The 27,052-nt window shown below is 39.5% G+C and overlaps 1 protein-coding gene across 12 annotated transcripts; it reads right to left on the reverse strand.

Moving 5' to 3' along the window:
* Positions 1-1,869: 1,869 nt before the first annotated feature.
* On the reverse strand, positions 1,870-26,199 carry postna (periostin, osteoblast specific factor a). Of its 12 annotated transcripts, XM_020650127.3 has the most exons (32): positions 25,949-26,199; positions 25,103-25,201; positions 20,574-20,638; positions 20,283-20,440; positions 20,021-20,185; positions 19,782-19,928; positions 19,490-19,631; positions 18,593-18,805; positions 18,349-18,483; positions 17,729-17,877; positions 17,186-17,322; positions 15,619-15,749; positions 15,396-15,526; positions 14,227-14,329; positions 14,045-14,112; positions 13,883-13,928; positions 12,315-12,383; positions 11,537-11,572; positions 10,787-10,963; positions 9,985-10,020; positions 9,439-9,615; positions 8,704-8,739; positions 7,954-8,130; positions 7,175-7,210; positions 6,629-6,805; positions 5,902-5,937; positions 5,152-5,328; positions 4,374-4,409; positions 3,204-3,248; positions 2,908-2,994; positions 2,792-2,827; positions 1,870-2,569 (listed from the first exon to the last, which is right to left on the reverse strand). In XM_020650127.3, the coding sequence occupies exons 1-32, from the start codon at positions 26,065-26,067 to the stop codon at positions 2,514-2,516; spliced, it is 3,402 nt and encodes a 1,133-aa protein (XP_020505783.2). In that variant the 5' UTR covers positions 26,068-26,199; the 3' UTR covers positions 1,870-2,513. The 12 variants fall into 12 exon arrangements, with proteins under 12 accessions (XP_020505783.2, XP_065819009.1, XP_020505785.1 ...); XM_065962937.1 differs by lacking the exon at positions 10,787-10,963; XM_020650129.3 differs by lacking the exon at positions 9,439-9,615.
* Positions 26,200-27,052: the final 853 nt, after the last annotated feature.

The raw sequence follows: 27,052 nt of genomic DNA on the forward strand, positions 1-27,052 counted from the left end.
TGATCTTGGCTACTGGATTTTGGTTAGATCTTACAAACACTTGCAGAAACATCCCACACAACCTTGAAAGAAGCAACAATAACAAGATATCATGTTCCAGGGAACTTCTGGAACCTCATCTTATTCTTAAAGCAATTTCAGGCAAAAGTGGGCCATTAAGTTCTGCTTGGCATCGGTACTTGAATAATCATCAAGTAATCATCTCTAAAATGTCCAATTTTTTCACTGACCATGATGATGATGATGGTCAAGTCAGTGGAGGTGGCGTGCAGAGAACCCTTGTCAAAAAGTGGTCATCAATACCCATAAGAGCTTTTGATGACCTGATGCAGACTGTTCCATCTGTCCCTGGCTGTAGGTGGCTCCACCAAGGGTCATCCCCTGGGCAGTTTCTGTCTCAGGCCTCTCTCTTAAAAAAGGGATCGCTGGTTTACCAGGAAGGAACCACCGCCTGTTACAGACAAACTCATTAAGAGCCAAGGTAAGATCTTTGACAGCTTTTTGAAGGACACAGTCACTCTCCAAAAGACCAGGAGCAACTTGACAACCATATTGCCAAGTCAAGATTCAAAAGGATATTTAAATCCTGAGGCACTAGAGCCAGTATGGGCATACCACTGCTGCAACTAACCCTAAGCTGTGTGTCAGATACAATCAAATTCTAACTGGGCCAGGGAGGTGCTGAAATGCTATGATTCCTCAGATGTTGAAGTGTGTTTGGCAGGTAACCTTTGGCTAACCAGAAACAAAGGGGAAGGACGGTGCAGGTTACTGTGGACAGAAAGAAGGTTCATCTGTGACACAGTATCTTGGTGAGTTATGTGGAAGTGGGGCAGGATTAGGCAGTATTCATGATCAACAAAAATATTAAAAGATCGCCCTGACAGTGCTCTGAAGAGTTTAACATATGCACATTAATTTCTTCAACCAACCAGTTTATGATGTCATCCCAAGCCAAGCCAAGCCAACCTGCCCATCAATCACAGTGCAGACATGCAAACTATGGAAGAAAAAGTCCACCCTGGAGCATATCCCCAGCTTCTGTCCTAGTGCCATAGAGGAAAGGTGGTACCATTGGCTTCATTCATTGGCTAGACAAAGTTAGTAAAGCAATCCAAACAGTCCATCAACTTTGTCAGAGCTGGAAAGGAGTAGGTGAGGCCCTCTGCATGGGCTTCTTGCTGCCTGTGACTGGCAGCTACAAATAAACCAAGGAAGGAAGCTCAAGTTCCTTGAAAACATCTCAATCACTCTGGTCTGCTAGAACATGGCGTAAACATCAGAGGCTTCAATGCAAGTGGCAGTGGTGGAACATAAAATGTCCTGGGAAGATTGAAGAGGCCAATTAGAGGAAAGGGTAAAATATGAAAATCTTGTCTCAGAGTACCAGAGAAAAGGCTGTAGAGCATGATGTGTGCCAATGGCAGTTCTGTGCCAGGGAACTCACCAGCAAGCGTTTACATTTTTTGAAATGAAAGGAATGCTGAGAAGCAGACACAATCTGAAGGCTGCAGAAAATATCTCTGTGGCTATGATTTTTGAGGGAGGAATCAAGTATGACTTCGACATAAGTCGGGAGCTGATTATACCGGATTTGGTCGCCTTGGTGATGTGAGGGTGTCTGATGAATACAACTTAAAATCCCCCCAATGGCTCTGGGTCATCACTGAAGACTTTTCCAAGTAACGTAGGCCAATGTACTACGCAAACAAAAGCAGTGATACAGCTTATTTTCAATATGGTCTCTTCACCTCAATGATGAAAAATCAATTAAAGTATAAACATGAAAGGCTGGCATAACCAAACACAGATTAGCCATATTAGGACTTTGAAACCAACTGAAAGGAAATCTGTATGCTTAGATCACCATTGTATTCACACATTTATTTTTGAGGTAAAAAAAATACAAGTCAAGCTCACCTTCAACAGCGTAAAACCTTTTTGTTTAATGGAGTCAGTAAATAAACTTGAAAGAATAACTGAAATTTTATAAAAATGTACTGTATCTTTAATGATCATGAGATAATTTACAGAGGTACAGCACAGTATCTAATGGTTGTAAAACACTGACACTGTATCATTTGTCGTAATCATTAGAATTCATCAATCGCACAGAATGCGAGCACAATAGAAATCATACAAAAATCATCCAAAGTAATCTGTTAACAAAGTAACATTTCTAAAGAAAAAAAAAACTTTACAAAAAAGTTGGTAGAATACATCTCACACCATCTACCCCATGAAAATGTTCATATTTCCCTTGCACACTTAGGTTATGTACTTGAAGTTTTTCTTATATTGCATTGTTATTACACACCATGCCTATCACATACAGAGTATTCCAGATGGAATAATAAACAATCATTCCAATTGTTTGGTTTGGGCAAAGAAATGCAGATGGATCTTGTCTCTCTCTATTGGTCCACAGTTTTTCTATCCTCCTGGGCTCGACCAGGAGCACAGGAGATGCATTCAGTCTTTGCGGTGAGCCCAAAGGTGTTTTCTCTCTGGATTTACTGCTTTGTCTTGTGGTGACGCCTGACCAGCCTTGCTCTCCTTCTCATTCCAGCTGTAAACAGAGAAATGGAGGGGATTATGTGAATGAATGCAAGAGAATATAATTCATGATGTCTAGATTTTTACCATATTAATAATCAAAATGTCTATTATGCCTTTAAGGTTACTTTTGCTTAAAAACATTTCCAGCATTTATTATACTGCAATAAGACAACTTTTATTCCTATCCAACAAAATGTATTAGTTCATGAAGGATCATCCAATTTACTGTTACCTGGACCTTTCCTGGCAGCAGCGAATTTTCCTCCCTCTGGAAAATAAAGAAATGACAAAGTCAGTTGCTGAGTTTGCAGGTCTGTGTCTTTGCAGATCTGCAGGAGGAGAATTCACCTTGAATGATTTTGGTAATCCTCTCTGATTCCTCATCAATCAGATTAGGATTGCCATGGATAGTGGTGATTCTTGTGAGGTCCGGGACTGAAAATTCAAAACAAGACAATTAGATCAGAAAGTCACATCAGTGTGTAAAATCAAGTATGTGAAAATCTGTGTCCACCTTGAAGTTAAATCTCTTCTTGCACCCAAGTGGACATAGATTTTTTTAAATGATTTTTTAGATACAGAAAGGATACATTAATTTGAACAAAATCTGTTTTGACGTGAGAGGTTGTGTGAACAGACCCTACCCTCAATGATATAAGGTTCGCTTCCTGCAGTGAATCTGGCTCCACCTTTGGACGGGCAGCGGAGAAGGGTGTTGAAAGTCATTTAACGACTAAACAACTGTACTGACTGACAGACAGACAGACTGACAGGTGCATTAACCCAGTGAAACACCTCCTCCGCCACCGCCAACATCAACAGCAACAGCAACACAGAGACAAGCACAGATGTGCAGTATTTATGAACATATACACTTATGCACAGTTTGTGAAGTACAGGTGTGCAGGTGCCACTCAAGCTCAGAAAAAGAGACACAATTCTGCCTCTTGGCCCATAAACCAAGCTGCCGACTCAGGTGCAACAGTTGTAGTTTAAAAAAGTTCAAAGCTCAGTAGCTCCTCAACCAAAGTAGCCAAAGTGCAGCGTATGGCATTCTGAAACTCGTTTTAATTTGCACACTGCTCACTCTTACACTTCACAGCAGCATTGGACAGAGAAAAAGAAACCCGACATAGGCATGGTTTAGTGGTGAGGTGGACATATTTCCAAATCATGATGCACCATGGGTTGGAGAGCAATATGTACAAAAACTTGGCTTTCTACGTGTGTTCTTTTTGCCTAACAGGGAGATTGACTGTCAGAATAAATCTCCTTTCTCCATAGCATCATGATTAAACCTATAAAAACCTTATAAACCAGAATGGACTGGTGCTGTTTTGAATGGTGGCTAGCCAAAGCTTATCATAATATGCAGTACAATCCTAATGGACAGGGTGTTAAAAAGAATGTTTGATCATATCTAGCTGTATATTATTGCAATATCTTATTAAATAAAAGATGTATTTTTTACACGACTTCACAGCAGCCAGAAAGCTAAATGACTGATCCAACATTCAGTGGCACTGTTATTTCCTTTGCTAGCCCTTTTATGAGTTTGAATCATGATATTAAATTTAATGGAAGACTTTAGAAAAATAAGATAGAGCAGTAAGTGTTATCTTAATGACCTGTATTAAGTGCCCTGAAAAATAATAATTATATCATTAATAAACATGTCCAAATTAAAGGCATTGTGATAAAACTGTTGTCAACAAAACAGGGGATGCATTTGTTAGAAGAGCTGTTAGAAGATGAAGGAAAATCTCAGCGCAATTGTGCTATATATGGAAATTACAGTGTTAAAAGAAACGTACCTGCTATTCTCTTTCCATCAACATTAAGATCTCCACCTGTGTAAAATCAAATGCATGTCATCAATTCCATCCTCATTTTGCCATCTTTAACCCCTTTTCGACCAAAGGTCCCCAGAACTTTTAGTCGCAGGGACTTCTCTTCAAGAAACTGAATGGTTCTTGTGGCCCATGTTGTCAGCATTTCCACCATGGTCTGAAGTCCTACGAAGATTATGCAAAAAGGCCAATGATGTACAGAGACGCCATAAAAGTAACTGCACTACACCGCCAGTCGAATAGGTGGAGGTAAGAAGAAGATGAAGGCCATAAAATTAAGATGACGACATACTGTATAAGTGACGGACAGGCCAGCATCATCATTTGTGCGACACTACAGTTAGCATGGAGGAGGTTTAGCTTGTGCTGTTTTGCAAATCGATTCACTGATTCAACACTGGAAAGGAGATGAGCGCCAGTCGCAAAGTGAGACACAATCAAAATATGAACAGTGGGCATACATCTGCAGTTTTAAAAATGGCAGGTGACCTTAAATGCTACGAGTGCCGGACCAATCAGGGACGTTCCCAAAATCTTTGGAATGTTCTAGCCCCAGAGCAGGGTCTTTTTTAGGAGTAGATCAATTACCCAGAACTACTATCAGACCCTGGTTCCTGAAGTAGAAATGAACATAGACAGCATCCTTAGTTCCAGGGGAAAGTTCCTGCGGTTGAAAAGGGGCTAAAGTCACCATTTAAAAAAAGAAAAAGATTTCAACCTTATAAAATGTCCAAGAACTGACCTTCAATGACTCTTGTGACTTTGGTAGAAGACTGTCCATCAATCACCCTGGTTACTGTAGGTTGTGAAGGCTTACCCTTGATGACCCTGGTAACCTTTTTAAAGGAAGGGTCACCCTGGATGACCCTGGTTACCTCTGTTTTGGAGGGGTCGCCCTGGACAACCCTGGTAATCTCATCTGGATAGGGTGTTCAAAAGAATGTTTGAACATATCTGGCTGTCTATTATTGCAATATCGTATTACATATAATTTGTTGTTTTTTTCATACCACTTTACAGCAGCCATGCAGGAAGGAAACAGCAAATTACTGTTCCAACATTCAGTGGCACTGTTATTTCTTTTGCTAGACCTTTTATGAGTTTGAATCATAATCTAAAATTTAATGGAAGAGTTTAGAATAACAAGATAGAGCAGTAAGTGTTATATTAATAACCTATATAAAGTGATCTGGAAAATAATGATTATATCATTAATAAACATGTCCAAAATGGCTTTAATTTTTCAACACATTCGATAATCTACCAACAGGAAATGTACCACGAAGACTAATATGGTGTGCACCATGAAAATGACATGTCTGTCCATTTAAATTGGATCACCAAGCAAACAAAGTAAAAGTCATTGTGTTAAATCTGTTCTCAACAAGACGGTGGATGCATGTGTTAGAAGAGCTGTTAGAAGATGAAGGAACACCTTAGATCAAGAGCTATTGTCCTATATAGGGAAGTGACAGTGTTGAAAGAAACTTACCTGCTATTCTCTCTGCATCTATATTAAGATCTCCACCTGTGTAAAATCAAATGTCATGTCATAAATTCAGCCCACATTTTTGCCATCTTTAACCCCTTTTCGACCAAAGGTCCCCAGAACTTTTAGTCGCAGGAACTTCTCTTCAAGAAACTAAACTTCCTGTCGCCCATGTTGTCAGCATTTCCACCATGGTCTGAAGTCCTACGAAGATTTTGCAAAGAGGCCAATGATGTACAGAGAAGCCATAAAAGTAACTGCACTACACCACCAGTCGAATAGGTAGAGGTGACTACAGTTAACCAGTTAGCAAGGAGGAGGTTCAGCTTGTGCTGTTTTTGATCATGCTTTTTGCATTGCAAATTGAATCAACACTGGAAAGGAGATGAATGCCGGTAGCAAACTGAAACACAATCAAAATATGAACAGTGGGTTTACAGCTGCTGTCTTTAAAATGGCAGGTGACCTTAAAAGTGCCCGACCAATCAAGGACGTTCAGCGTTGCAGGCCCTGCCCTAAAACCTTTGGAATGTTCTAGCCCCAGAGCAGGGTCTTTTTTAGGAGTAGATCAAATACCCCGGAACTACTATCAGACCCTGGTTCCTGCGGTAGAAATGCACATCGAAAACGTCCTTAGTTCCAGGGGAAAGTTCCTGCGGTTGAAAAGGGGCTAAAGTCACCATTTAAAAAAAAAAAAGACTTCAACCTTATAAAATGTCCAAGAACTGACCTTCAATGACTCTCGTGAATATGGTTGGAGACTGTCCATCAATCACCCTGGTTACTGTAGATTGTGAAGGATTGCCCTGGATGACCCTGGTAACCTTTTTAAAGGAAGGGTCACCCTGGATGACCCTGGTTACCTCCGTTTTAGAGGGGTCGCCCTGGACAATCCTGGTTATCTCATCTGGATAGGGTGTTCAAAAGAATGTTTGAACATATCTGGCTGTCTATTATTGCAATATCGTATTACATATAATTTGTTGTTTTTTTCATACAACTTTACAGCAGCCATGCAGGAAGGAAACAGCAAATTACTGTTCCAACATTAAGTGGCACTGTTATTTCTTTTGCCAGCCCTTTTATGAGTTTGAATGACATGTCTGTCCACTTAAATTGGATCACCAAGCAAACAAAGTAAAAGTCATTGTGTTAAATCTGTTCTCAACAAGACGGTGGATGCATGTGTTAGAAGAGCTGTTAGAAGATGAAGGAACATCTTAGATCAAGAGCTATTGTCCTATATAGGGAAATGACAGTGTTGAAAGAAACTTACCTGCTATTCTCTCTGCATCTACATTGAGATCTCCACCTGTGTAAAATCAAATGTCATGTCATCAATTCCATCCTCATTTTGCCATCTTTAACCCCTTTTCGACCAAAGGTCCCCAGAACTTTTAGTCGCAGGGACTTCTCTTCAAGAAACTGAATGGTTCTTGTGGCCCATGTTGTCAGCATTTCCACCATGGTCTGAAGTCCTACGAAGATTATGCAAAAAGGCCAATGATGTACAGAGACGCCATAAAAGTAACTGCACTACACCGCCAGTCGAATAGGTGGAGGTAAGAAGAAGATGAAGGCCATAAAATTAAGATGACGACATACTGTATAAGCGACGGACCGGCCAGCATCATCATTTGTGCGACACTACAGTTAGCATGGAGGAGGTTTAGCTTGTGCTGTTTTGCAAATCAATTCACTGATTCAACACTGGAAAGGAGACGAGCGCCAGTCGCAAAGTGAGACACAATCAAAATATAAACATTGGGCTTACATCTGCAGTTTTAAAAATGGCAGGTGACCTTAAATGCTACGAGTGCCGGACCAATCAGGGACGTTCCCAAAATCTTTGGAATGTTCTAGCCCCAGAGCAGGGTCTTTTTTAGGAGTAGATCAATTACCCAGAACTACTATCAGACCCTGGTTCCTGAAGTAGAAATGAACATAGACAGCATCCTTAGTTCCAGGGGAAAGTTCCTGCGGTTGAAAAGGGGCTAAAGTCACCATTTAAAAAAAGAAAAAGATTTCAACCTTATAAAATGTCCAAGAACTGACCTTCAGTGACTCTCATGACTTTGGTAGAAGACTGTCCATCAATCACCCTGGTTACTGTAGGTTGTGAAGGCTTGCCCTTGATGACCCTGGTAACCTTTTTAAAGGAAGGGTCACCCTGGATGACCCTGGTTACCTCTGTTTTGGAGGGGTCGCCCTGGACAACCCTGGTAATCTCATCTGGATAGGGTGTTCAAAAGAATGTTTGAACATATCTGGCTGTCTATTATTGCAATATCGTATTACATATAATTTGTTGTTTTTTTCATACCACTTTACAGCAGCCATGCAGGAAGGAAACAGCAAATTACTGTTCCAACATTCAGTGGCACTGTTATTTCCTTTGCTAGACCTTTCATGAGTTTGAATCATAATCTAAAATTTAATGGAAGAGTTTAGAATAACAAGATAGAGCAGTAAGTGTTATATTAATAACCTATATAAAGTGATCTGGAAAATAATGATTATATCATTAATAAACATGTCCAAAATGGCTTTAATTTTTCAACACATTCGATAATCTACCAACAGGAAATGTACCACGAAGACTAATATGGTGTGCACCATGAAAATGACATGTCTGTCCACTTAATCTGGATCACCAAGCAAAAAAAGTAAAAGTCATTGTGTTAAATCTGTTCTCAACAAGACGGTGGGTGCATGTGTTAGAAGAGCTGTTAGAAGATGAAGGAACATCTTAGATCAAGAGCTATTGTCCTATATAGGGAAATGACAGTGTTGAAAGAAACTTACCCGCGATTCTCTCTGCATCTACATTAAGATCTCCACCTGTGTAAAATCAAATGTCATGTCATAAATTCAGCCCACATTTTTGCCATCTTTAACCCCTTTTCGACCAAAGGTCCCCAGAACTTTTAGTCGCAGGGACTTCTCTTCAAGAAACTAAACTTCCTGTCGCCCATGTTGTCAGCATTTCCACCATGGTCTGAAGTCCTACGAAGATTTTGCAAAGAGGTCAATGATGTACAGAGAAGCCATAAAAGTAACTGCACTACACCACCAGTCGAATAGGTAGAGGTGACTACAGTTGACCAGTTAGCAAGGAGGAGGTTCAGCTTGTGCTGTTTTTGATCATGCTTATTGCATTGCAAATTGATTCACTGAATCAACACTGGAAAGGAGATGAATGCCGTTAGCAAACTGAAACACAATCAAAATATGAACAGTGGGTTTACAGCTGCTGTCTTTAAAATGGCAGGTGACCTTAAAAGTGCCCGACCAATCAAGGACGTTCAGCGTTGCAGGCCCTGCCCTAAAACCTTTGGAATGTTCTAGCCCCAGAGCAGGGTCTTTTTTAGGAGTAGATCAAATACCCCGGAACTACTATCAGACCCTGGTTCCTGCGGTAGAAATGCACATCGAAAACGTCCTTAGTTCCAGGGGAAAGTTCCTGCGGTTGAAAAGGGGCTAAAGTCACCATTTAAAAAAAAAAAAGACTTCAACCTTATAAAATGTCCAAGAACTGACCTTCAATGACTCTCGTGAATATGGTTGGAGACTGTCCATCAATCACCCTGGTTACTGTAGATTGTGAAGGATTGCCCTGGATGACCCTGGTAACCTTTTTAAAGGAAGGGTCACCCTGGATGACCCTGGTTACCTCCGTTTTAGAGGGGTCGCCCTGGACAACCCTGGTTATCTCATCTGGATAGGGTGTTCAAAAGAATGTTTGAACATATCTGGCTGTCTATTATTGCAATATCGTATTACATATAATTTGTTGTTTTTTTCATACAACTTTACAGCAGCCATGCAGGAAGGAAACAGCAAATTACTGTTCCAACATTCAGTGGCACTGTTATTTCTTTTGCCAGCCCTTTTATGAGTTTGAATGACATTGTTTTCCACTTAAATTGGATCACCGAGCAAACAAAGTAAAAGTCATTGTGTTAAATCTGTTCTCAACAAGACGGTGGATGCATGTGTTAGAAGAGCTGTTAGAAGATGAAGGAACATCTTAGATCAAGAGCTATTGTCCTATTTAGGGAAATGACAGTGTTGAAAGAAACTTACCTGCTATTCTCTCTGCATCTACATTGAGATCTCCACCTGTGTAAAATCAAATGTCATGTCATCAATTCCATCCTCATTTTGCCATCTTTAACCCCTTTTCGACCAAAGGTCCCCAGAACTTTTAGTCGCAGGGACTTCTCTTCAAGAAACTGAATGGTTCTTGTGGCCCATGTTGTCAGCATTTCCACCATGGTCTGAAGTCCTACGAAGATTATGCAAAAAGGCCAATGATGTACAGAGAAGCCATAAAAGTAACTGTACTACACCGCCAGTCGAATAGGTGGAGGTAAGAAGAAGATGAAGGCCATACAATAAAGATGACGACATACTGTATAAGCGACGGACAGGCCAAAATCATAATTTGTGCGACACTACAGTAAGCAAATTTGCACAGATGAGGTTCAGCTCGTGCTGTTTTGCAAATGGATTCACTGATTCAACACTGGAAAGGAGATGAATGCCGGTAGTAAACTGAAACACAATCAAAATATAAACAGTGGGCTTACAGCTGCTGTCTTTAAAATGGCAGGTGACCTTAAAAGTGCCCGACCAATCAAGGACGTTTAGCGTTGCAGGCCCTGCCCCCAAAACCTTTGGAATGTTCTAGCCCCAGAGCAGGGTCTTTTTTAGGAGTAGATCAAATACCCTGGAACTACTATCAGACCCTGGTTCCTGCGGTAGAAATGCACATCGAAATCGTCCTTAGTCCCAGGGGAAAGTTCCTGCGGTCGAAAAGGGGCTAAAGTCACCATTTAAAAAAAAAAAAAAAGATTTCAACCTTATAAAATGTCCAAGAACTGACCTTCAATGACTCTCGTGACTATGGCAGGAGACTGTCCATCAATCACCCTGGTTACTGTAGATTGTGAAGGATTGCCTTGGATGACCCTGGTAACCTTTTTAAAGGAAGGGTCACCCTGGATGACCCTGGTTACCTCCGTTTTGGAGGGGTCGCCCTGGACAACCCTGGTAATCTCATCTGGATAGGGTGTTCAAAAGAATGTTTGAACATATCTGGCTGTCTATTATTGCAATATCGTATTACATATAATTTGTTGTTTTTTTCATACCACTTTACAGCAGCCATGCAGGAAGGAAACAGCAAATTACTGTTCCAACATTCAGTGGCACTGTTATTTCTTTTGCTAGACCTTTTATGAGTTTGAATCATAATCTAAAATTTAATGGAAGAGTTTAGAATAACAAGATATAGCAGTAAGTGTTATATTAATAACCTATATAAAGTGATCTGGAAAATAATGATTATATCATTAATAAACATGTCCAAAATGGCTTTAATTTTTCAACACATTCGATAATCTACCAACAGGAAATGTACCACGAAGACTAATATGGTGTGCACCATGAAAATGACATGTCTGTCCACTCAAATTGGATCACCAAGCAAACAAAGTAAAAGTCATTGTGTTAAATCTGTTCTCAACAAGACGGTGGATGCATGTGTTAGAAGAGCTGTTAGAAGATGAAGGAACACCTTAGATCAAGAGCTATTGTCCTATATAGGGAAATGACAGTGTTGAAAGAAACTTACCTGCTATTCTCTCTGCATCTACATTGAGATCTCCACCTGTGTAAAATCAAATGTCATGTCATCAATTCCATCCTCATTTTGCCATCTTTAACCCCTTTTCGACCAAAGGTCCCCAGAACTTTTAGCCGCAGGGACTTCTCTTCAAGAAACTGAATGGTTCTTGTGGCCCATGTTGTCAGCATTTCCACCATGGTCTGAAGTCCTACGAAGATTATGCAAAAAGGCCAATGATGTACAGAGAAGCCATAAAAGTAACTGCACTACACTGCCAGTCGAATAGGTGGAGGTAAGAAGAAGATGAAGGCCATACAATAAAGATGACGACATACTGTATAAGCGACGGACCGGCCAAAATCATCATTTGTGCGACACTACAGTTAACAAATTTGCACAGATGAGGTTTAGCTAGTGCTGTTTTGCAAATGGATTTACTGATTCAACACTGGAAAGGAGACGAGCGCCAGTAGCAAAGTGAGACACAATCAAAATATGAACAGTGGGCATACATCTGCAGTTTTCAAAATGGCAGGTGACCTTAAATGCTACGAGTGCCGGACCAATCAGGGACGTTCCCAAAAGCTTTGGAATGTTCTAGCCCCAGAGCAGGGTCTTTTTTAGGAGTAGATCAATTACCCAGAACTACTATCAGACCCTGGTTCCTGAAGTAGAAATGAACATAGACAGCATCCTTAGTTCCAGGGGAAAGTTCCTGCGGTCGAAAAGTCACTATTTTAAAAAACAACATTATTTCAACCTTATAAAATGTCCAAGAACTGACCTTCAATGACTCTCGTGGTGATGGACGGTTCTCCTTCAATCACTCTGATCACCTTTATTGGATCGGAGCCTACAGAGAAGGAGAGGAAACATCGGCATCACATGAGTGATAGAGATTGAGAATTTTGTGCGACATTTACATGTTTGATACTAAAAGAATGTTGTGAACTGATTTGAAAATGCAACAACGAAAAAAATGTGACATGTTACATAATCCTTTAACACATTTTCCTCCTGTCAGTGAAATCCCATTAGGGACCAGATATCTCTTTGAAACACCACAGCTGCTGCAGGAACTGCAGCCAGGGACATACTTTCACTTCTTTTATTTTCTTCTGATTCAGAGAGATGAATTTTTAATGTTACAGTATTTTTTACGAGCTACAAAGACATGAAAGCAGACATGTGTTGGTATTAAAGAGCTTCTTAGGCCTGACATCTCCTGGTATGAGCCCCAGTTGTGTTGCAAGACCTCGATTCATGACTGCTTTCAAACAATGCCATGTGGGAAATTTTAGCTAATTCATAATTATAATCATAATCTGTAGTCTATCTTCATTTACAGGCTTTCTTTCTATTTCAATTCCTTCAGATCAAAACTCCCACTTTTGGAATTTATCGTGATGACTTATTCATACAATACTCTTCAGATATTGTGTATTGATAGAGGGAAATGTTACAAAGAAAGCAAAGCCTCAAGAAGTTTAATTTATCAATCGCATTCTTTAAAACCATTTTGCAATGTGATGTTATACCTTTTCTGCACCCATTGAAATTCTACTGTAGCCAATTTTTTGAAAAAATGATAAATTATTCACTGACACCAGAAGCTGCCATCTGCATCATTGTTCTCCCTCTTTCTGCTTCTCTATTTAATGTAAACAGAGAGTCTTGTGCAGTTGTGAACCGTCTAGACCCATAAATGTCAGTGATGTCAATTTGTATATACTGTAAAAGCGTTTTTTTGTTTCTTAAATCATTGACAAAGAAAAGTGGAAAAAATAAAAATAATGAAGTATAATGTATATTTTTATGTTACACTTAAGCATCAAATCCTCATAATGTAATATAGTCTGTTTAATTTGACGTATTTCCTTTGAAGAAACCGACTTCAACGCTAACCCAAAACTTAAAGGAATACTTGTATCTGTTTGTCAGTACACTGGACTGAGTCCAGCAGGCCTTCATCTCTGAGCCTTTTATGCTGCGACAGCCTGACTCTGTTATCCCCTAAGGGGCTGATTGAAGATGTCAAAAGGTTCAAGTGGACATAAAAATCGCAATTCGATAAGTGAACAAAGAAAAAAAACAAATGAAGCGTTGCAATAAATGAAAGCGGATGCTCATTTTTGAACAAATGACAATTATTCATTCAAGTAGAACATGTGATGTATAATCATGACAGCTTCATAAAAATGGTTTTAGTCAAGTAAATAGTCATGGTGGTCTTTCCATTTTTTATATAAGTTGTGATGGTCCTCTCTGTGAAGTAGCAAAAGATGTGTTACGTTGTTGCAGATATAATTATATTTAGATGACATACTGTGACTTTGTATAGTTGAAACTTACTGATGAAGGTGAGTGGGATCTCAGAATAAGAAAATCCAGAAACAAACTAAAAAAAACAAAAATAAAATCAGAATGTAGGCTTGAAGAAAAAACTGATTGTTTAATGAAACAATTGTTTGTGATCTTTTTATATTCATGCATGTGTATTTTCTCATCCTCCACCTTAATCTGGATGTACTTAATCAGCTTCTTCAGGAGAACCAGGAGGTCCTGGCGGCCCACAGGAAGGTCTGTAAGTAATATGCATAATCAGAAAAAAGAAAGAAAGAAAGAAGAAAAGACTTAATGCGTCCAAGCACAGAGTTCACATTGCATGCATGTATAAAAATGAGTGCTGTTCTCACCAGCAGGATAGAGAACATTCTTCACCACATGGATCACACCATTTGTTGCCATCAGGTCACTGTCTGGAACCCCCACGGAGTTGACAAGAATAGAGTTATTAACCTGGCAAAAAGAAAAAAAAGATATATATTTCTATCTATTTCTAGTTTTTCTAGTCTAATGTTTATTCTCCCTAAAGACAATAAAATCACACTTTTTTGAAACATTTTTCTTTGCTGTCAGGTGAGTCTCAATAGAAAACCCAGACGATGTTCCCAGAGCGAGATCTGGGAATCCACTCGTGAATAATGTCCTGCAATTTATTGTCTCTATGGAGGTGTAGCAGAAGGTGGATATGCCGAATAAGCAAGGGATAAGTTTCCCTCTCACCCTCTGGAATAAAAATCACAACTTTCACCCACAGTCTAGTCTTTAAATGTAAGAAGAACATGTGTCCTTGAATTAATCTCCCCTCTTTTCCTTTTTTGCTTGAGGCCTGGATCGCCCACTTTCCTGACGGTGACTTATCTCAAACAAGCTCTCCTGTATCTACAGTATAAAGGAAGTCCTGTAGGCTTGATATTTGACCTTGGCTGATAACCTGATATACAGAACACAATAAGAGAAAGGGGGAGAGCGGTAATGGGTGAATGATGATAGAGGTGCCATGCAGACTGATAAAAAAAAAAGAAAGAGCAAAGCTGACGGAAACAAATGAGAGCGTCAGAGGGGAAGATGGAGACAGGCGGGAAAACAGCATAGTGGGCGTTGATGGAAATGACAGGAAGCCAGGTTTTATTACTTTTGGCCTTTCTCCAGAGATAACAAGCTTCAAAGTAACGGATTAGCATTAGCTCTTTGATGCTATTGTTGAAATGAGAATGTGGGGAAAGATTGGGTTCAAGGGATGATATTACATAACACCAATATGCTCTTAAAGGAAGAAGCGACCCTTGGATATTGGCTACTTTGCTTATTCCTCAACTTTAAATATCTTACATTTCCCAGAAATCCTTTTATTGTAATATTTAACTTGCATTTTTTTTTGTCTAGTAGACTAATCATGGCAGAACATTAAAGTCAAAATGCACATTCTTGATATCTTGAAATTCATGAACTGTAGATATTGTCGTTGTCATTTAATGATTCTGTAGACAGAAATACTCAAAAACTGACTGGTTGTACATACAGACGTGACTTGCAGGTTGTTGCCCTGGATGGTTTTAAGCAGATTGGTGACTCCCCCTTCTAATCCTCCATTGATGAAGACGCCATTACTGAAGTGGTACAGCAGAATGACCCTCAGAGCATTCAGATCACCTGCCAATGACATCACAAGACATCAAATTCCTGATGTTGTTTTATTTTTTAATTTTTGCAGTTTGTATCAGACTAGCTTAAGCAATCCTCACTTTTGAGCAGAGTGAAGTCTTCTCTAGAGAGGCCCTCAAAGGCATCGTCAGTGGGTGCAAAGATGGTGTAGGAGCCCTCCTGCTTGAGCAGATCAGTCAGACCTGCTGTCTCCATCAGTGACAGGAAAATCCTATATGTGTTCAAATTAACAAAAGATAAGACAGTAAAAAGTTACCAATTTACACTTACAACATATTTGTTCACTGAAATAAAGCCCAAGCTAATTTGGGTGCACAGAAGTGATTATCCTGATTATGTTTTACAACCCACAAAGACAAATACAATTATTTTTAAAATGCAAAGCAGAAAGAAATGTTGAACTGCAAGTGAAAGCAAAAGGACAAATAATTGCCAGCACAGATGGTAATTTTGAGGATATAATGGATTGTTAGTCTGAATGTCATTTGTTCTTTGTCTCATCTATCTCCTCCGACTAGCTGGTGTTTACCTCAGGAGAATCTTGTGTATATGGAAGACGACTGTCATCAGTTCAGACTCCCCCCTCTCTGCATGTAAAAAGTCTATTCAGGCTTTCTTATGGTGCCTACTTGACTTACTTGAGTAGAAACTCATTTGTTGTCAGTTTCTGTTTGTCATCACACTAAACTGCTTTTCTTTTAACTGAATAAGCTTGTACAGTTTGGACTGAAACCAAGTCCTTATTTCTTTTTTCCTAATGAAAGAAAAACTCTGCAAGCGAGGGCAAACATTTTTTTTGTTGCTTTTATGAGACCGGATTGCACTTTACATCATCATTTGGACCACAAACCAGCAGTGTGTTGCTCATTATAAACAGGGGGATTATTGTTATGGCAGTGTAAAATGAGGAGGATCAGGTTGGGGGATTTGTGTGAGATTTGTGTGCTTGAGAGGTCCCATTAAACAAACATCTGCTCCTTCAGTTATTTAGCATCTGCATCTACCAGTGCCAATAATGTCACACAAGCAGAAAATCCCAAATGGTTGTGGTTGGACATCGCCTCTTATGTTTGTGAAATGTATTTCTGAGGATAGTAATGTTTTCCTTATGCTACAAATCAATTTATCAGCTGTCCTTTCCTGTTACAATTTCCCAAGGTTACGACATATGTTCAACTTTATGTGTTATTAAGTTAACAATGAGTTAAAAGGGACCCCAATCATAAAACAGAAGTACAGTATGTATTTCTCCTGGTTCCCTATTTCATGTTTTTTTACAGAACCACTGAAAAATTATTTTTAATGTGATACATTTTAAATTTGGTGATTCAGTAGCAAAGGTAATGAATGAAAGAAACTGCAGAGAAACCTTCACAGTTACATATTCATACTTGAAGTTGATACAGGCACACACATGCTATTAATCACGCTTCAGTAAGTATAAAGCTACAAAAAAAAGCAATTCTGATTCAAATGAAGTTTTGATATGTCTTAACAATTCAGTTGAAAAAATAAAAAAATGTTATTTCCTAAAATTATACAAATTGTTGGGAACTCAGGAATGCAAATATATCTCAAACAACAACAGTTCAGTCCTCATGATAGCACTAATTGAAATGAATAATAACTGGTAGATCTAGTTCTTACTTGAAGCGTCCGTCAATGACCAGAAGCTGGTAGATGGTTTTCTCAGCGGGTGTGATGAGTGACTTCATCACATGGAGCGCTCCGTTACTTCCCTCTTTACCTCCACGCATCATACAGGCATTTTCTATGCACACAGCCTGACAAAGGAAGAACAATCAAAGGGCCGGGTTACATATTTATAAGTGACTAGACGGTCTGGTTCCTATTAAGATTAGGGGAGAGAAACTGTCAAACAGTCCTGTTAGACCGCAATCAATCAAAAACCAACAATACAAATGTTTCTGTGATGAAATGAAACAGCTGTTTCTCTCTGAACCATCAAAGCAGAATCACACTTCATCTTCCAAGAGCTTGACTAATTACCTTTAAAAAAAAAAATCATGGTAACACTTTGTGACTTGTCTGAAATGGATCGCAGATTTCCAATGAGCAATCCAATCATCTCCATTTCCTTTCTATCACTTATTTTTCCTTTATTTTTCATTGCCCTGCCTGAATCTTTTCAATCTTCAATGTGAAAATTAACCAAACACATTCACTGACCGTGCGGTAAATGAAGACTCTGAGCAGTTTGCCGGCCAGTGTTTCCAGCAGCTGTCCGTTGTAGAGTTCATTCAGTGTGATTTTCAACTTGAGGATGTGGTTTTCCAAAATGTATTTCAAAAAACTTTGATCTGTGGACATCACCTCCTCTGACAAACCAAAAGAATATTACAAATTATCATGAGAAGCATATCATAATGAAACACTTTTTTCCAGTGTGTACAATGAAAAAGACAAGTATGAAAAAGATTAAATATTGAAGTATAGTTTTGATCTGTGATACACAAAGTATGCATTTTCTTTAACATTCTTAACTACCTTTACCCTATAGAATTTCTTACTTTTTGTGACAAACATTTTGTTATTTTTGACGAGGATCGCAGTTTTAGTCACAATGCATATATAATTTTTACTATAGCATTTAAGAAAACAAATTGACAAATTTTAATAAACCAAAGAATATATACTTTAAGAACCCCAAACCTACCCCACCCCCATTGGTCTTTCTCTGAAATCCACAATGAAGGGAGGATTTGTCTTAACAGTACTTTTCAAATTAGATACAATGAATTAAACAAGGATATAAAAAAGCAAAAGGAGCTCCTTGGATTTCTCCTCACTTGTGAATGCAGTGTTGACAGGAGCCAGTAGTGTGTACTCTCTCTTCGGACCCAATGCGGCGGCTAATCCCAACTCAGACACCATGTCGCTGAAGGTGCTCTGGGTTTCTCCCACCAACTCCATGACCTCCTTGGCTGATATGAATCACATTAGATGTACATGTTGGTAAAGCCAACACTGTGAACAGAAATAATGGTTGCACATAGGGTTAGTTTTAGACTCCTAATATAAAATGTTATTTACCTGAGTCGGGGATGAGCACTTTATCGATGAGGTGGATAACACCGTTGGATGTGACGATGTCCTTCTTCAGCACCATCTTGATACCGTTGACCGTCAGACTGTTGCCATCACAGCCGATCTCTATGGTGCTGCCTTCTGCCGTCTCATATGTGGACCCACTCATGATTGCCTCAGAGCATTGCACACTGTTGAGCAGGTGGTAGTTCACCAAAGCTGAGGAGATGGGTCAAAGTTCGAAGGAGATAGAAGAAGAAAACTCTTTTATAGGCTTTTTGGATTAATTCTGTTTGTTCTGAGAGTTCTTGCAACTCTTTAAGTAGTATAGGCACATTAAGGTATATGATTACATCTCTAACTTTATCCTACTGTCAAACTTAGCAAGCAGAACTAGCGAAAGCAATGCAATAACACAATGAAAAAACCTCCCCAAACCCAAACAAACTCATGTACAATCATTATCCAACTGTGAGCCAAATTGCTCTCTGACTGAAACATGCCTGGTCCAAACAAGGCATAAGGCTCCATTTCAACCCTTACTGTCGAGGCTGTTCTAATATTAATATTATATAAAACATGGACAAAGTCTCTGTGACGTCATCCATTGGTTTCTGAGGAGGCTTTATGAGGCCCAAAAAGTAAGGCCACCATTTGTGAAATGCTGACTCCACTAGTCTCAAGTGGACATTCAAGGAACAGCAGTTTTTTTTTTGCATTTTTCAGACCCTTGGATTTTAGCTTGGTTCTGAAGTTGTTTGCACAGTGTCTGAAAAATATATCTGAAGCTAAACTGAGTTAGAAACTTGTGGAGGACACTGCAGTACTCATGCTTATATACCTTCCTGTGAGGCCAGTGACTCAGCCAATCTAATCATCATCAGTATCATATTTACTATATACCTGCAATTACATCCTTGTCTCCCATGATGCGCTCAAGGTGACCCGGGGCAAGTTTGTCAAAGGCCTCATTAGTTGGGGCAAACAAAGTGTAGTGTCCTGGCTGGTCAAGTTTGTCCATCATACCAGACGCCAACGCTGCAGCCTGGTTAACAAGACAGGGTCTCACATGTAACATTCTGTCAAACCTAAAGGTACTAAAGTGCATCAAACATTTTTTAGAAGCATTATTAAAAAGTGTAACATGTTGTAAATAGTTAATTTCAGAGATGAGCTTAGCATTTTTTAAGCTTACACTGAAGGAGGTGAGGTCATCGTTGACATCCAGGACGCCCTTGATGGTGTTGCTCACAAAGCCGATGACCCGATCAATAACATGCACCACACCGTTGGTTGCAACTTGGTTACCATGAATGATCCTGGCACAGTTCACTGTTACGATCTTCACAGAGGAAATGAATGCTTAAGTAATCAAACATTCAGGTCAAAAGAACAACTCAATTATATGTTCAGCAATCTTTGGCTTTTACTGACCCCATTTGAGTAGTGGTTGATGTAGAGCCCCAGGTCGTTGTACATGGAGGTGACAGTGATGTCGTTCTTCAGGTCTTTGGTTAGAAATCGACGGTTCACCATGTGGAAGTGAAGAGCGTTGTACAGCTCGATGTTTACATTGCTCTCCAGTGCAGACCGCATTTCCTGGGAAAGAAAACACAACATAATTGAAAAAGCATTAATGTGTGTGTGAGTGATAGAGTTATTTATATTAGCAAGCTTACACTATTAGTCTACTTACAGGTGCCAGCTGATCCCAGGCTTCATTGCTGGGTGCAAACATGGTGAAAGAACCTTTGCCTTCAATTTCTTCTCTCAGCTTGGACATGTCAGTGTATTGCTGTGTTGTTGTAGCCTTTACGAGCCCGAGAGTACCATACACATGGTCGATGGGAGCCACTAATCGGAAAAAAGTTCATGATCAGAAAAATACCTGTCTAAAGTTACAAACTAGTGACAATTTGAATCAATGCCTATACATAGAATAATAATTTCACAAGACTAAAATGGTGATGTGGAAAGATTTAACAACCTGCAGGGCATCCTTTCATGCCTTCCAGATTCATGTACCCAGGACAGCACTCATAAAGGACCACACTTTAAACAAAAAGACAAAGATGTTAGACATGTGAGTGACTTGGAAAAAATAAATTATCCACATTAAAGTTAAAAATGTACAAATAAATGATTTATTCAGCACACTAGAGTTGTACATTATGATGATAAGCTGTTTCCAGGAGCAGCAGGAAGACAAATATTCCATAACAAGATTCAATGTGAATGTAATTAGGTTGAGAACACAAGAGAAGAAGAACAAACTACATCTGTAGTTGTAACAGGAGAAAATTACAAGTGCTTGGATCGAGAACTGTGCAGATATTTGAGACAGGAGAAGAAAAGGCTGCATAAAGAAAGGACTCCCTTAAAAAAAAAAAAAAAATCCATTACTGGGCATAGCGCTTTTTGAAAGTGCAAGCAGAAGAAGCAATTATGTGAGAAAACATCCCAAAAAAAGTGATCAAGTCAAGTAAAGGGTAATTAAAAACGACAAGAAAAACAGAATTTAACAAGAAAGTGGTTCCTTCAATGCTTTCTTGGCAGAAATGGAAAGACTCCCAGCCGGCCAATCACTGAGAAACGCTGGACTGGACTCAGAAAGAAAGGCTAGATGAGGCACTTGCCTCAACAGAGCTGGCCAACATCACTTCCAATATCTCATGCCATAGATTAGAAGAAAAAAAACTCAGCAGACAGAAAAAAAAGGCTTTAGGTCAACAGGATCAATGTTCTTTGCTCTCCCTTTTTAAAACGATTCTTGGATAAAATATGTCCTGGTTTCTTTTACAGCCTTCCCATTATTCAATCCAACCACACGAGAGAAACATAATGGAAACACAGGGCTCACACATTCGTAAGGAAATAAGAGCGCAACAGTTTGTATATTTATACTGAAAATAAAGGAACCTGAAAACCAGACTAAGGTGTCCACTGACCTCCTACACTTTCTCTTGGCCATTAATCTTCATGTATGGTCCACTTTATGTGCTGGTACGTAAAGACTAGCTCATGAATATTTGACACAAAGCTAAAAGAAGAAGAAACATCCTGAAAAGGGAGATGAGAAGCCCTGTTATCATGAGGAAGCTGCACATCTGATCCATGTTCCTCATCAGTCGTATGTTTGAAACAACTGGAGTTGTACTTTATTGCAGTGTTATAAATGACAGAAAGAGTTGTGTCAGACAGTGTGAGCCACTAGTTAATGGTCTGTAAAATTACAGTTTTCAAAGGGATTAATTACTTTTTTCATGTGGAGTTTAACTAAAACATGAGCATTAAATGGAAATCAAAAAAGACATTTTAATTGGACTTAGTCGAGCTACCAAGTCTTCCAAAATGCAAACAAGTGAGTCAACATTGGACACTCCATCAGAGAAAGAGTCAGAGAAATGTCTGGACGCTGGAGGAGATTTGATTGGGATTCAACCCAAAGCCAATTACGGGTTCCAGTTGGACTTTTACAGTGTTTGCTAAGGAGTTTTGCTTGGAGAGGAGTGTATTACACATTCACTGCATGTGGGGCCAGGTTTTAAGATTTCCAGCTTCAAAAAAAAAAAAGAAAAGAAACCATTGCCTTTTTTTGTTCAAACTCTGTATTTTCTCTGCAAAACAAGTTAGTGTCTGCTTTCCTTTCGGAGTCAACCATCTTGATATATGTTAGTACAAATCACTCCCTTTGTAGCCCACTTCAAGCATGCATGCACAAACCACAAAGCTCTCACTTTCTCCCTGCTACTCCCTCTAATGACTCACGTCTTTTGGCAAACATCTCATCTTAATCTGTATTGGTGTATTAACGGAAATGTGTGTGATGGTTCTAAATTTTGTGAATTTTCTATTTTTGTGCACACAGCCATGCCCTTTATGACGCCCTGCAATCATTCCTTAATTTGACAGTAATAGTTGTAATGTAAAATACATAAATATCCATGCACAGCTGCTGTCAGGATGGTATGATGTCATTGCTCCCAGGCCGAGCCCTGACAGGATAATGGATGCAGAATGGACCAGAGACCAAACTAACCAATGTAAACTGCAGCCAGGCCTCTGGAGCTGTCACCGTAGGGAACCAGAGCAATGTGGCATCCAGATGAGCACATGTGCAACACACATACGTAAACACACAAAGACTTAGACTGACATGGGGGGGTTGTCTGGCATTGGAATAAAACATCACAGTTCTTTCTTGTTTGTGTGTATTAATCCATCAAATGTCTCTTGAGTCTTTTTTGTCTGAAGTTCATTTTTTTCTTTATTTTTAAACACTCTTTTTGTCTGTAAATTAAGTACCTAAAGCTCTGACATAATTCTGGTTTAACCACAAAGGATTTTAAGCACTTGTCCTCTGCTCTGTATGTTGTGTTCGTCACTGACAGCATGTCCTTTTGAAGTAAATTGCTTCCACCTGAACATCCAAGAGTTCTTTGTGCAAACAGAGACATTAAGAGAAAAATCACAATGACCTCCTGAGAGGATAATTAAGAAGAAAATACCGTGCAGATTAGAATCATATCAACACCATTTGTTCCATGATGTTGTGGTTTCTAAAAGATTCAGTCCCTGTATGACTTCAGCTGCTGCACCCTCAGAGCGTGTCAAGACACCAGCCAGTAGTGAAAACAAAATTTTATAATGTGGGCTCAAACAGCCTTTCCTAATCTCTCATCAACACCTAATCCCACCGAGACATAACCACAGCTGGCTGGATTTCCTTCGCTTTAGCTGAACAATGCCCAGATTGTGACCACAGACAACAAGGGAGATCATATCATTTGATGGCCTGACTCACTTCTTACCTCCGTATCAGTGGCGGTTCTAGACCACTTTTACTGAGGGGGCCAAATTGGGGCCAGTTGTTTTGACAGAGGGGAACATTAAACCCAGGTAAAAAATAGACAAAGATGATCGCTTTAAAATATATATATATTGTGCCAAATAATAGCACACATCATTAAATACCACAACATTAAATACCATGATTTATATTTGTTTCAGTAATAGAATTTAATACTAGATTGTGAGTTCGGTTGTTGACTCAAATACTGTGTATGTGTTATGAGGGAGTTCCCTGAGAACTATACACCATGGGGACCTCTTTTCTGTCTGTGCCGCCATGGTACCTACTCTGAAGCAGGAGCTGAAAAGGTTCCTTTAAACAGATAGGAACTAAAATAGTTCATAGTTCGGTGCAGAATCAATAAAAAAGGGGGAAGGTTCCAACAGTTCCTAGAACTATGAAAATGTTCCTCCTGTCCGAAAAAGCCTATTGTCCTGTCTCAATATCAGTCACTGTCGTCTTTTTGTAATTTATTTTCAACTCCAAGTTTCTTTTTAAAATGGGATTTTTCAGCTGTATACATGCATGTGTGTTGATGGATTTAGGTTTATGATATAGAGTACAGTATATGAGATACAAAGTATAAGTTTTTTTTTTTGAATCCTTCTTCAGCTACTCTTTAGTCATAGACTTGGCAGAACAGCTCCAGCCGAGCCCTACACTCCATCAACATATCTGCAGCTGTGACTCACATTTTCTCAAATCTACTCGTTCTGCATATCATGCCACAATAATTATGACCTCAGTGTATTAGAAACACATCTCTAATACTTTATAGTTAGTCCAAAAGTCTTGTATCATTCATCCGCTCCACTGTTTGATTTGCAACCATACTTTTCTGCTTAGAACTTATTTCAAGTTTTGCACAAAACAATTTCTCACTATAAGAATGATCCTATAGTAGTTTTTACAGCTGTACAATAACAAATAACTAATTTAACACAGTCACACAAATTAATTCTCCACTGCTCACCAAGAACCTAAATCTGGTGAAACTAGAGGGGCTTGTTCACATGCAAACATGGACTCTGAGAGCATATAGAATGAATATTTCCTTTGCATCTAAAACCTGTCAGTGTGGAAGTGGAGCAGTGTTCAGAAGAGTTTACAAGATCAACAGGCTCATAATGGAGTGAACCCCCAGCCCTGCAGGCTGCACAGCATGCCCAGACATAAGAGGAGGAGGGGGGGGGGATGATGAGGACAAAGAAGGACAGTATTACTGCATTTATATGTATTCCATGTTTAGGAAACAAGTTGTGAAACACAGCAGTAAAGTCAGAACATATTTTTGTATGCTGAGCTAAAGCACTGGGAAAAACAAGAATCATAAGCTGTAGCTTGGATTTTTTTTTCTTTACGAGCATGTCTGAGGAACTCCCAAAACTTAAAAAGACATTTTTATAATCTGTGTAATGTATATGTTCACTCATCATCACCTGTTTTATGGAACTACAAAGGAGAAAGTGAGATTATTGAATGCTCAGCTAGGACAGAGGGCCTTAGGGTGCAAAAAGGCACTGAAAGTTGATCTGACTCATAAAATCTGGAATATTGCTGTCTTTCTGCAGGGTGTGTGAAAAGCTGGGAGCAGTTTGCACTTTGAGTTTGTGCAAATACAATAAAAAGAATAAAACAAATCAATCACTTGGTAAAAAACTTACGCCTTCTTTCCACAGATGGTGCCTTTGTACCAGTTCCTACATGTGCTGAAGTACTTCTTGTTAGTCCCCAGGACCTGCTGCAGAGCGCACACATTGGGTCTGTAAAGAGGAGGGGGGGGGGGGGGGGGGGGATAAGGTAACAAAATAAGAAAAAAATCATACAAAAAGAAAAAAGGAGAAAGGAGAAGGGTTGGGAGGATGGGCAAGTGAGGCAGGATGTGGAAGAGGGGGGAGACAAGTGAGGAAGGAAGAACGATGAGGTGATAACAGAAGAAGTGATGGATGATGAGTGAAACAGGGAGTGGTGCATACAGGTGAAGAAACACATCGTTTACACACTAAAGCTTATTCATAAGACCCCCAACTTTCACTTTGTTTGAAAAACCAACAGCTTGCATCTAGTTCTTAAAATAACTAATGGATTTCCTCAAACTTCAATTTTGGATCCCACAAACATTTCAAACACCAAATTTGGCACACTGTTAACAGCAGGAAATGGAATGAATGTGACAGACATTATTGAACTTTCCATTATTGTTAAAGATCAATATTTTCATCGATGTTGCTGACCTGTTTTCTCAGATTAGAAAACAGTTCTCTTTTTTTTCATAGAGCATGCGAAACAAATATTATTCAAACGTAGCGCTTCACATATTTTTATGCTTGTTACTTATAACACAATTTATGTTGAGAAATGCAAACAAGAAAATCAGGAATGCGAAATTAATTACACACAAAAAAGCCAAAACTTTTACTCCAATTGTGAAACTCTATGAATGCCATCACTCCTCTCACACACCCTCTCATCCCTCTATCCCCCCCCCCCCTTGTCTCCCCTCTCCTTACCCTTCCTTCCTGGCCCGTATGCGGCTGTGTGTGACTATCTTGTCGTATGCTGAAGAATCCACGCTCCTTAAAGAGCAGAGAGCCACCAGCACCAAGGTCAACACTGTCAGCTGATGCATCCTGGAGAGTTATCAGTCCTCTGTCCTGCAAGGGCCACAAACACGCACTGCTCCTGTCCTTAAAAAAACACTCACAGAAACACACACACACATACACACACGCAACCCCCCAAACAAAAAAATTACACAAGAGAAATGGGAGTGCGATGGAGAGAGGGAGCTTTTATACCAGCACACACCCGTACCCACCCACTCTCCCCCTCTTTTTTTTGACTCCCTCACAGTCTTTTCCATACCATTACATCCTTCTCTCACACACACACACACACACACACACACACACACACACACACACACACACACACACACACACACACACACACACACACACCCTCTCTTTTAGCCAAAATCCTCCCTCCAGCTCTGACTTCTCTCTCTCCTTCACTTTTGTTTCACACGACTTTCTTTACCACCATCCCATCCCAGAGCACCGAGGACACCCTGTTACTCAAACTTTACAATGTTCTTTACCATGTAATGACAGATTTACTATCAACTATGCATTGTCCTTATAAAGTTTATAGTCATCCTGAGAGAGGTGATAGACACTTGATAATCCCATCACAGCTGCAGGATGCACAAAAAGTAAGTCAATTCACATAACAGAGTCGATCAATATACTCTTTTTAAATGAACCCCTCCATTGAGTGAATAGGGGAGTACATAAACAATGGACGGACATAGAAAAATTCAGTGAGGAGATGAAACTGGAGAATTTCCAACAAAACCGTAAGAAATAATAATAATAGAAAGGAAAAACATGAAAAAACAAGCGTATATTCACACTTCTAACCAGCAAAAAGACAAACAAGCACAGAAGTAGGTACTTGATTTGTTTAGAGCTTGTCTGTGTGTCTGTGTGTGTGTGTGTGTGTGTGTGTGTGTGTGTGTGTGTGTGCTTACGTGTATATCTGTCATATCCCCCCGTGAACACAAACACCAGGCTGTAAGTGTTCTTCTAAATTGTGCACTTTTGGCAATAACA

Source organism: Labrus bergylta, chromosome 14 (assembly GCF_963930695.1).
Source record: "Labrus bergylta chromosome 14, fLabBer1.1, whole genome shotgun sequence".
Classification (NCBI taxonomy): Eukaryota; Metazoa; Chordata; class Actinopteri; order Labriformes; family Labridae; genus Labrus; species Labrus bergylta.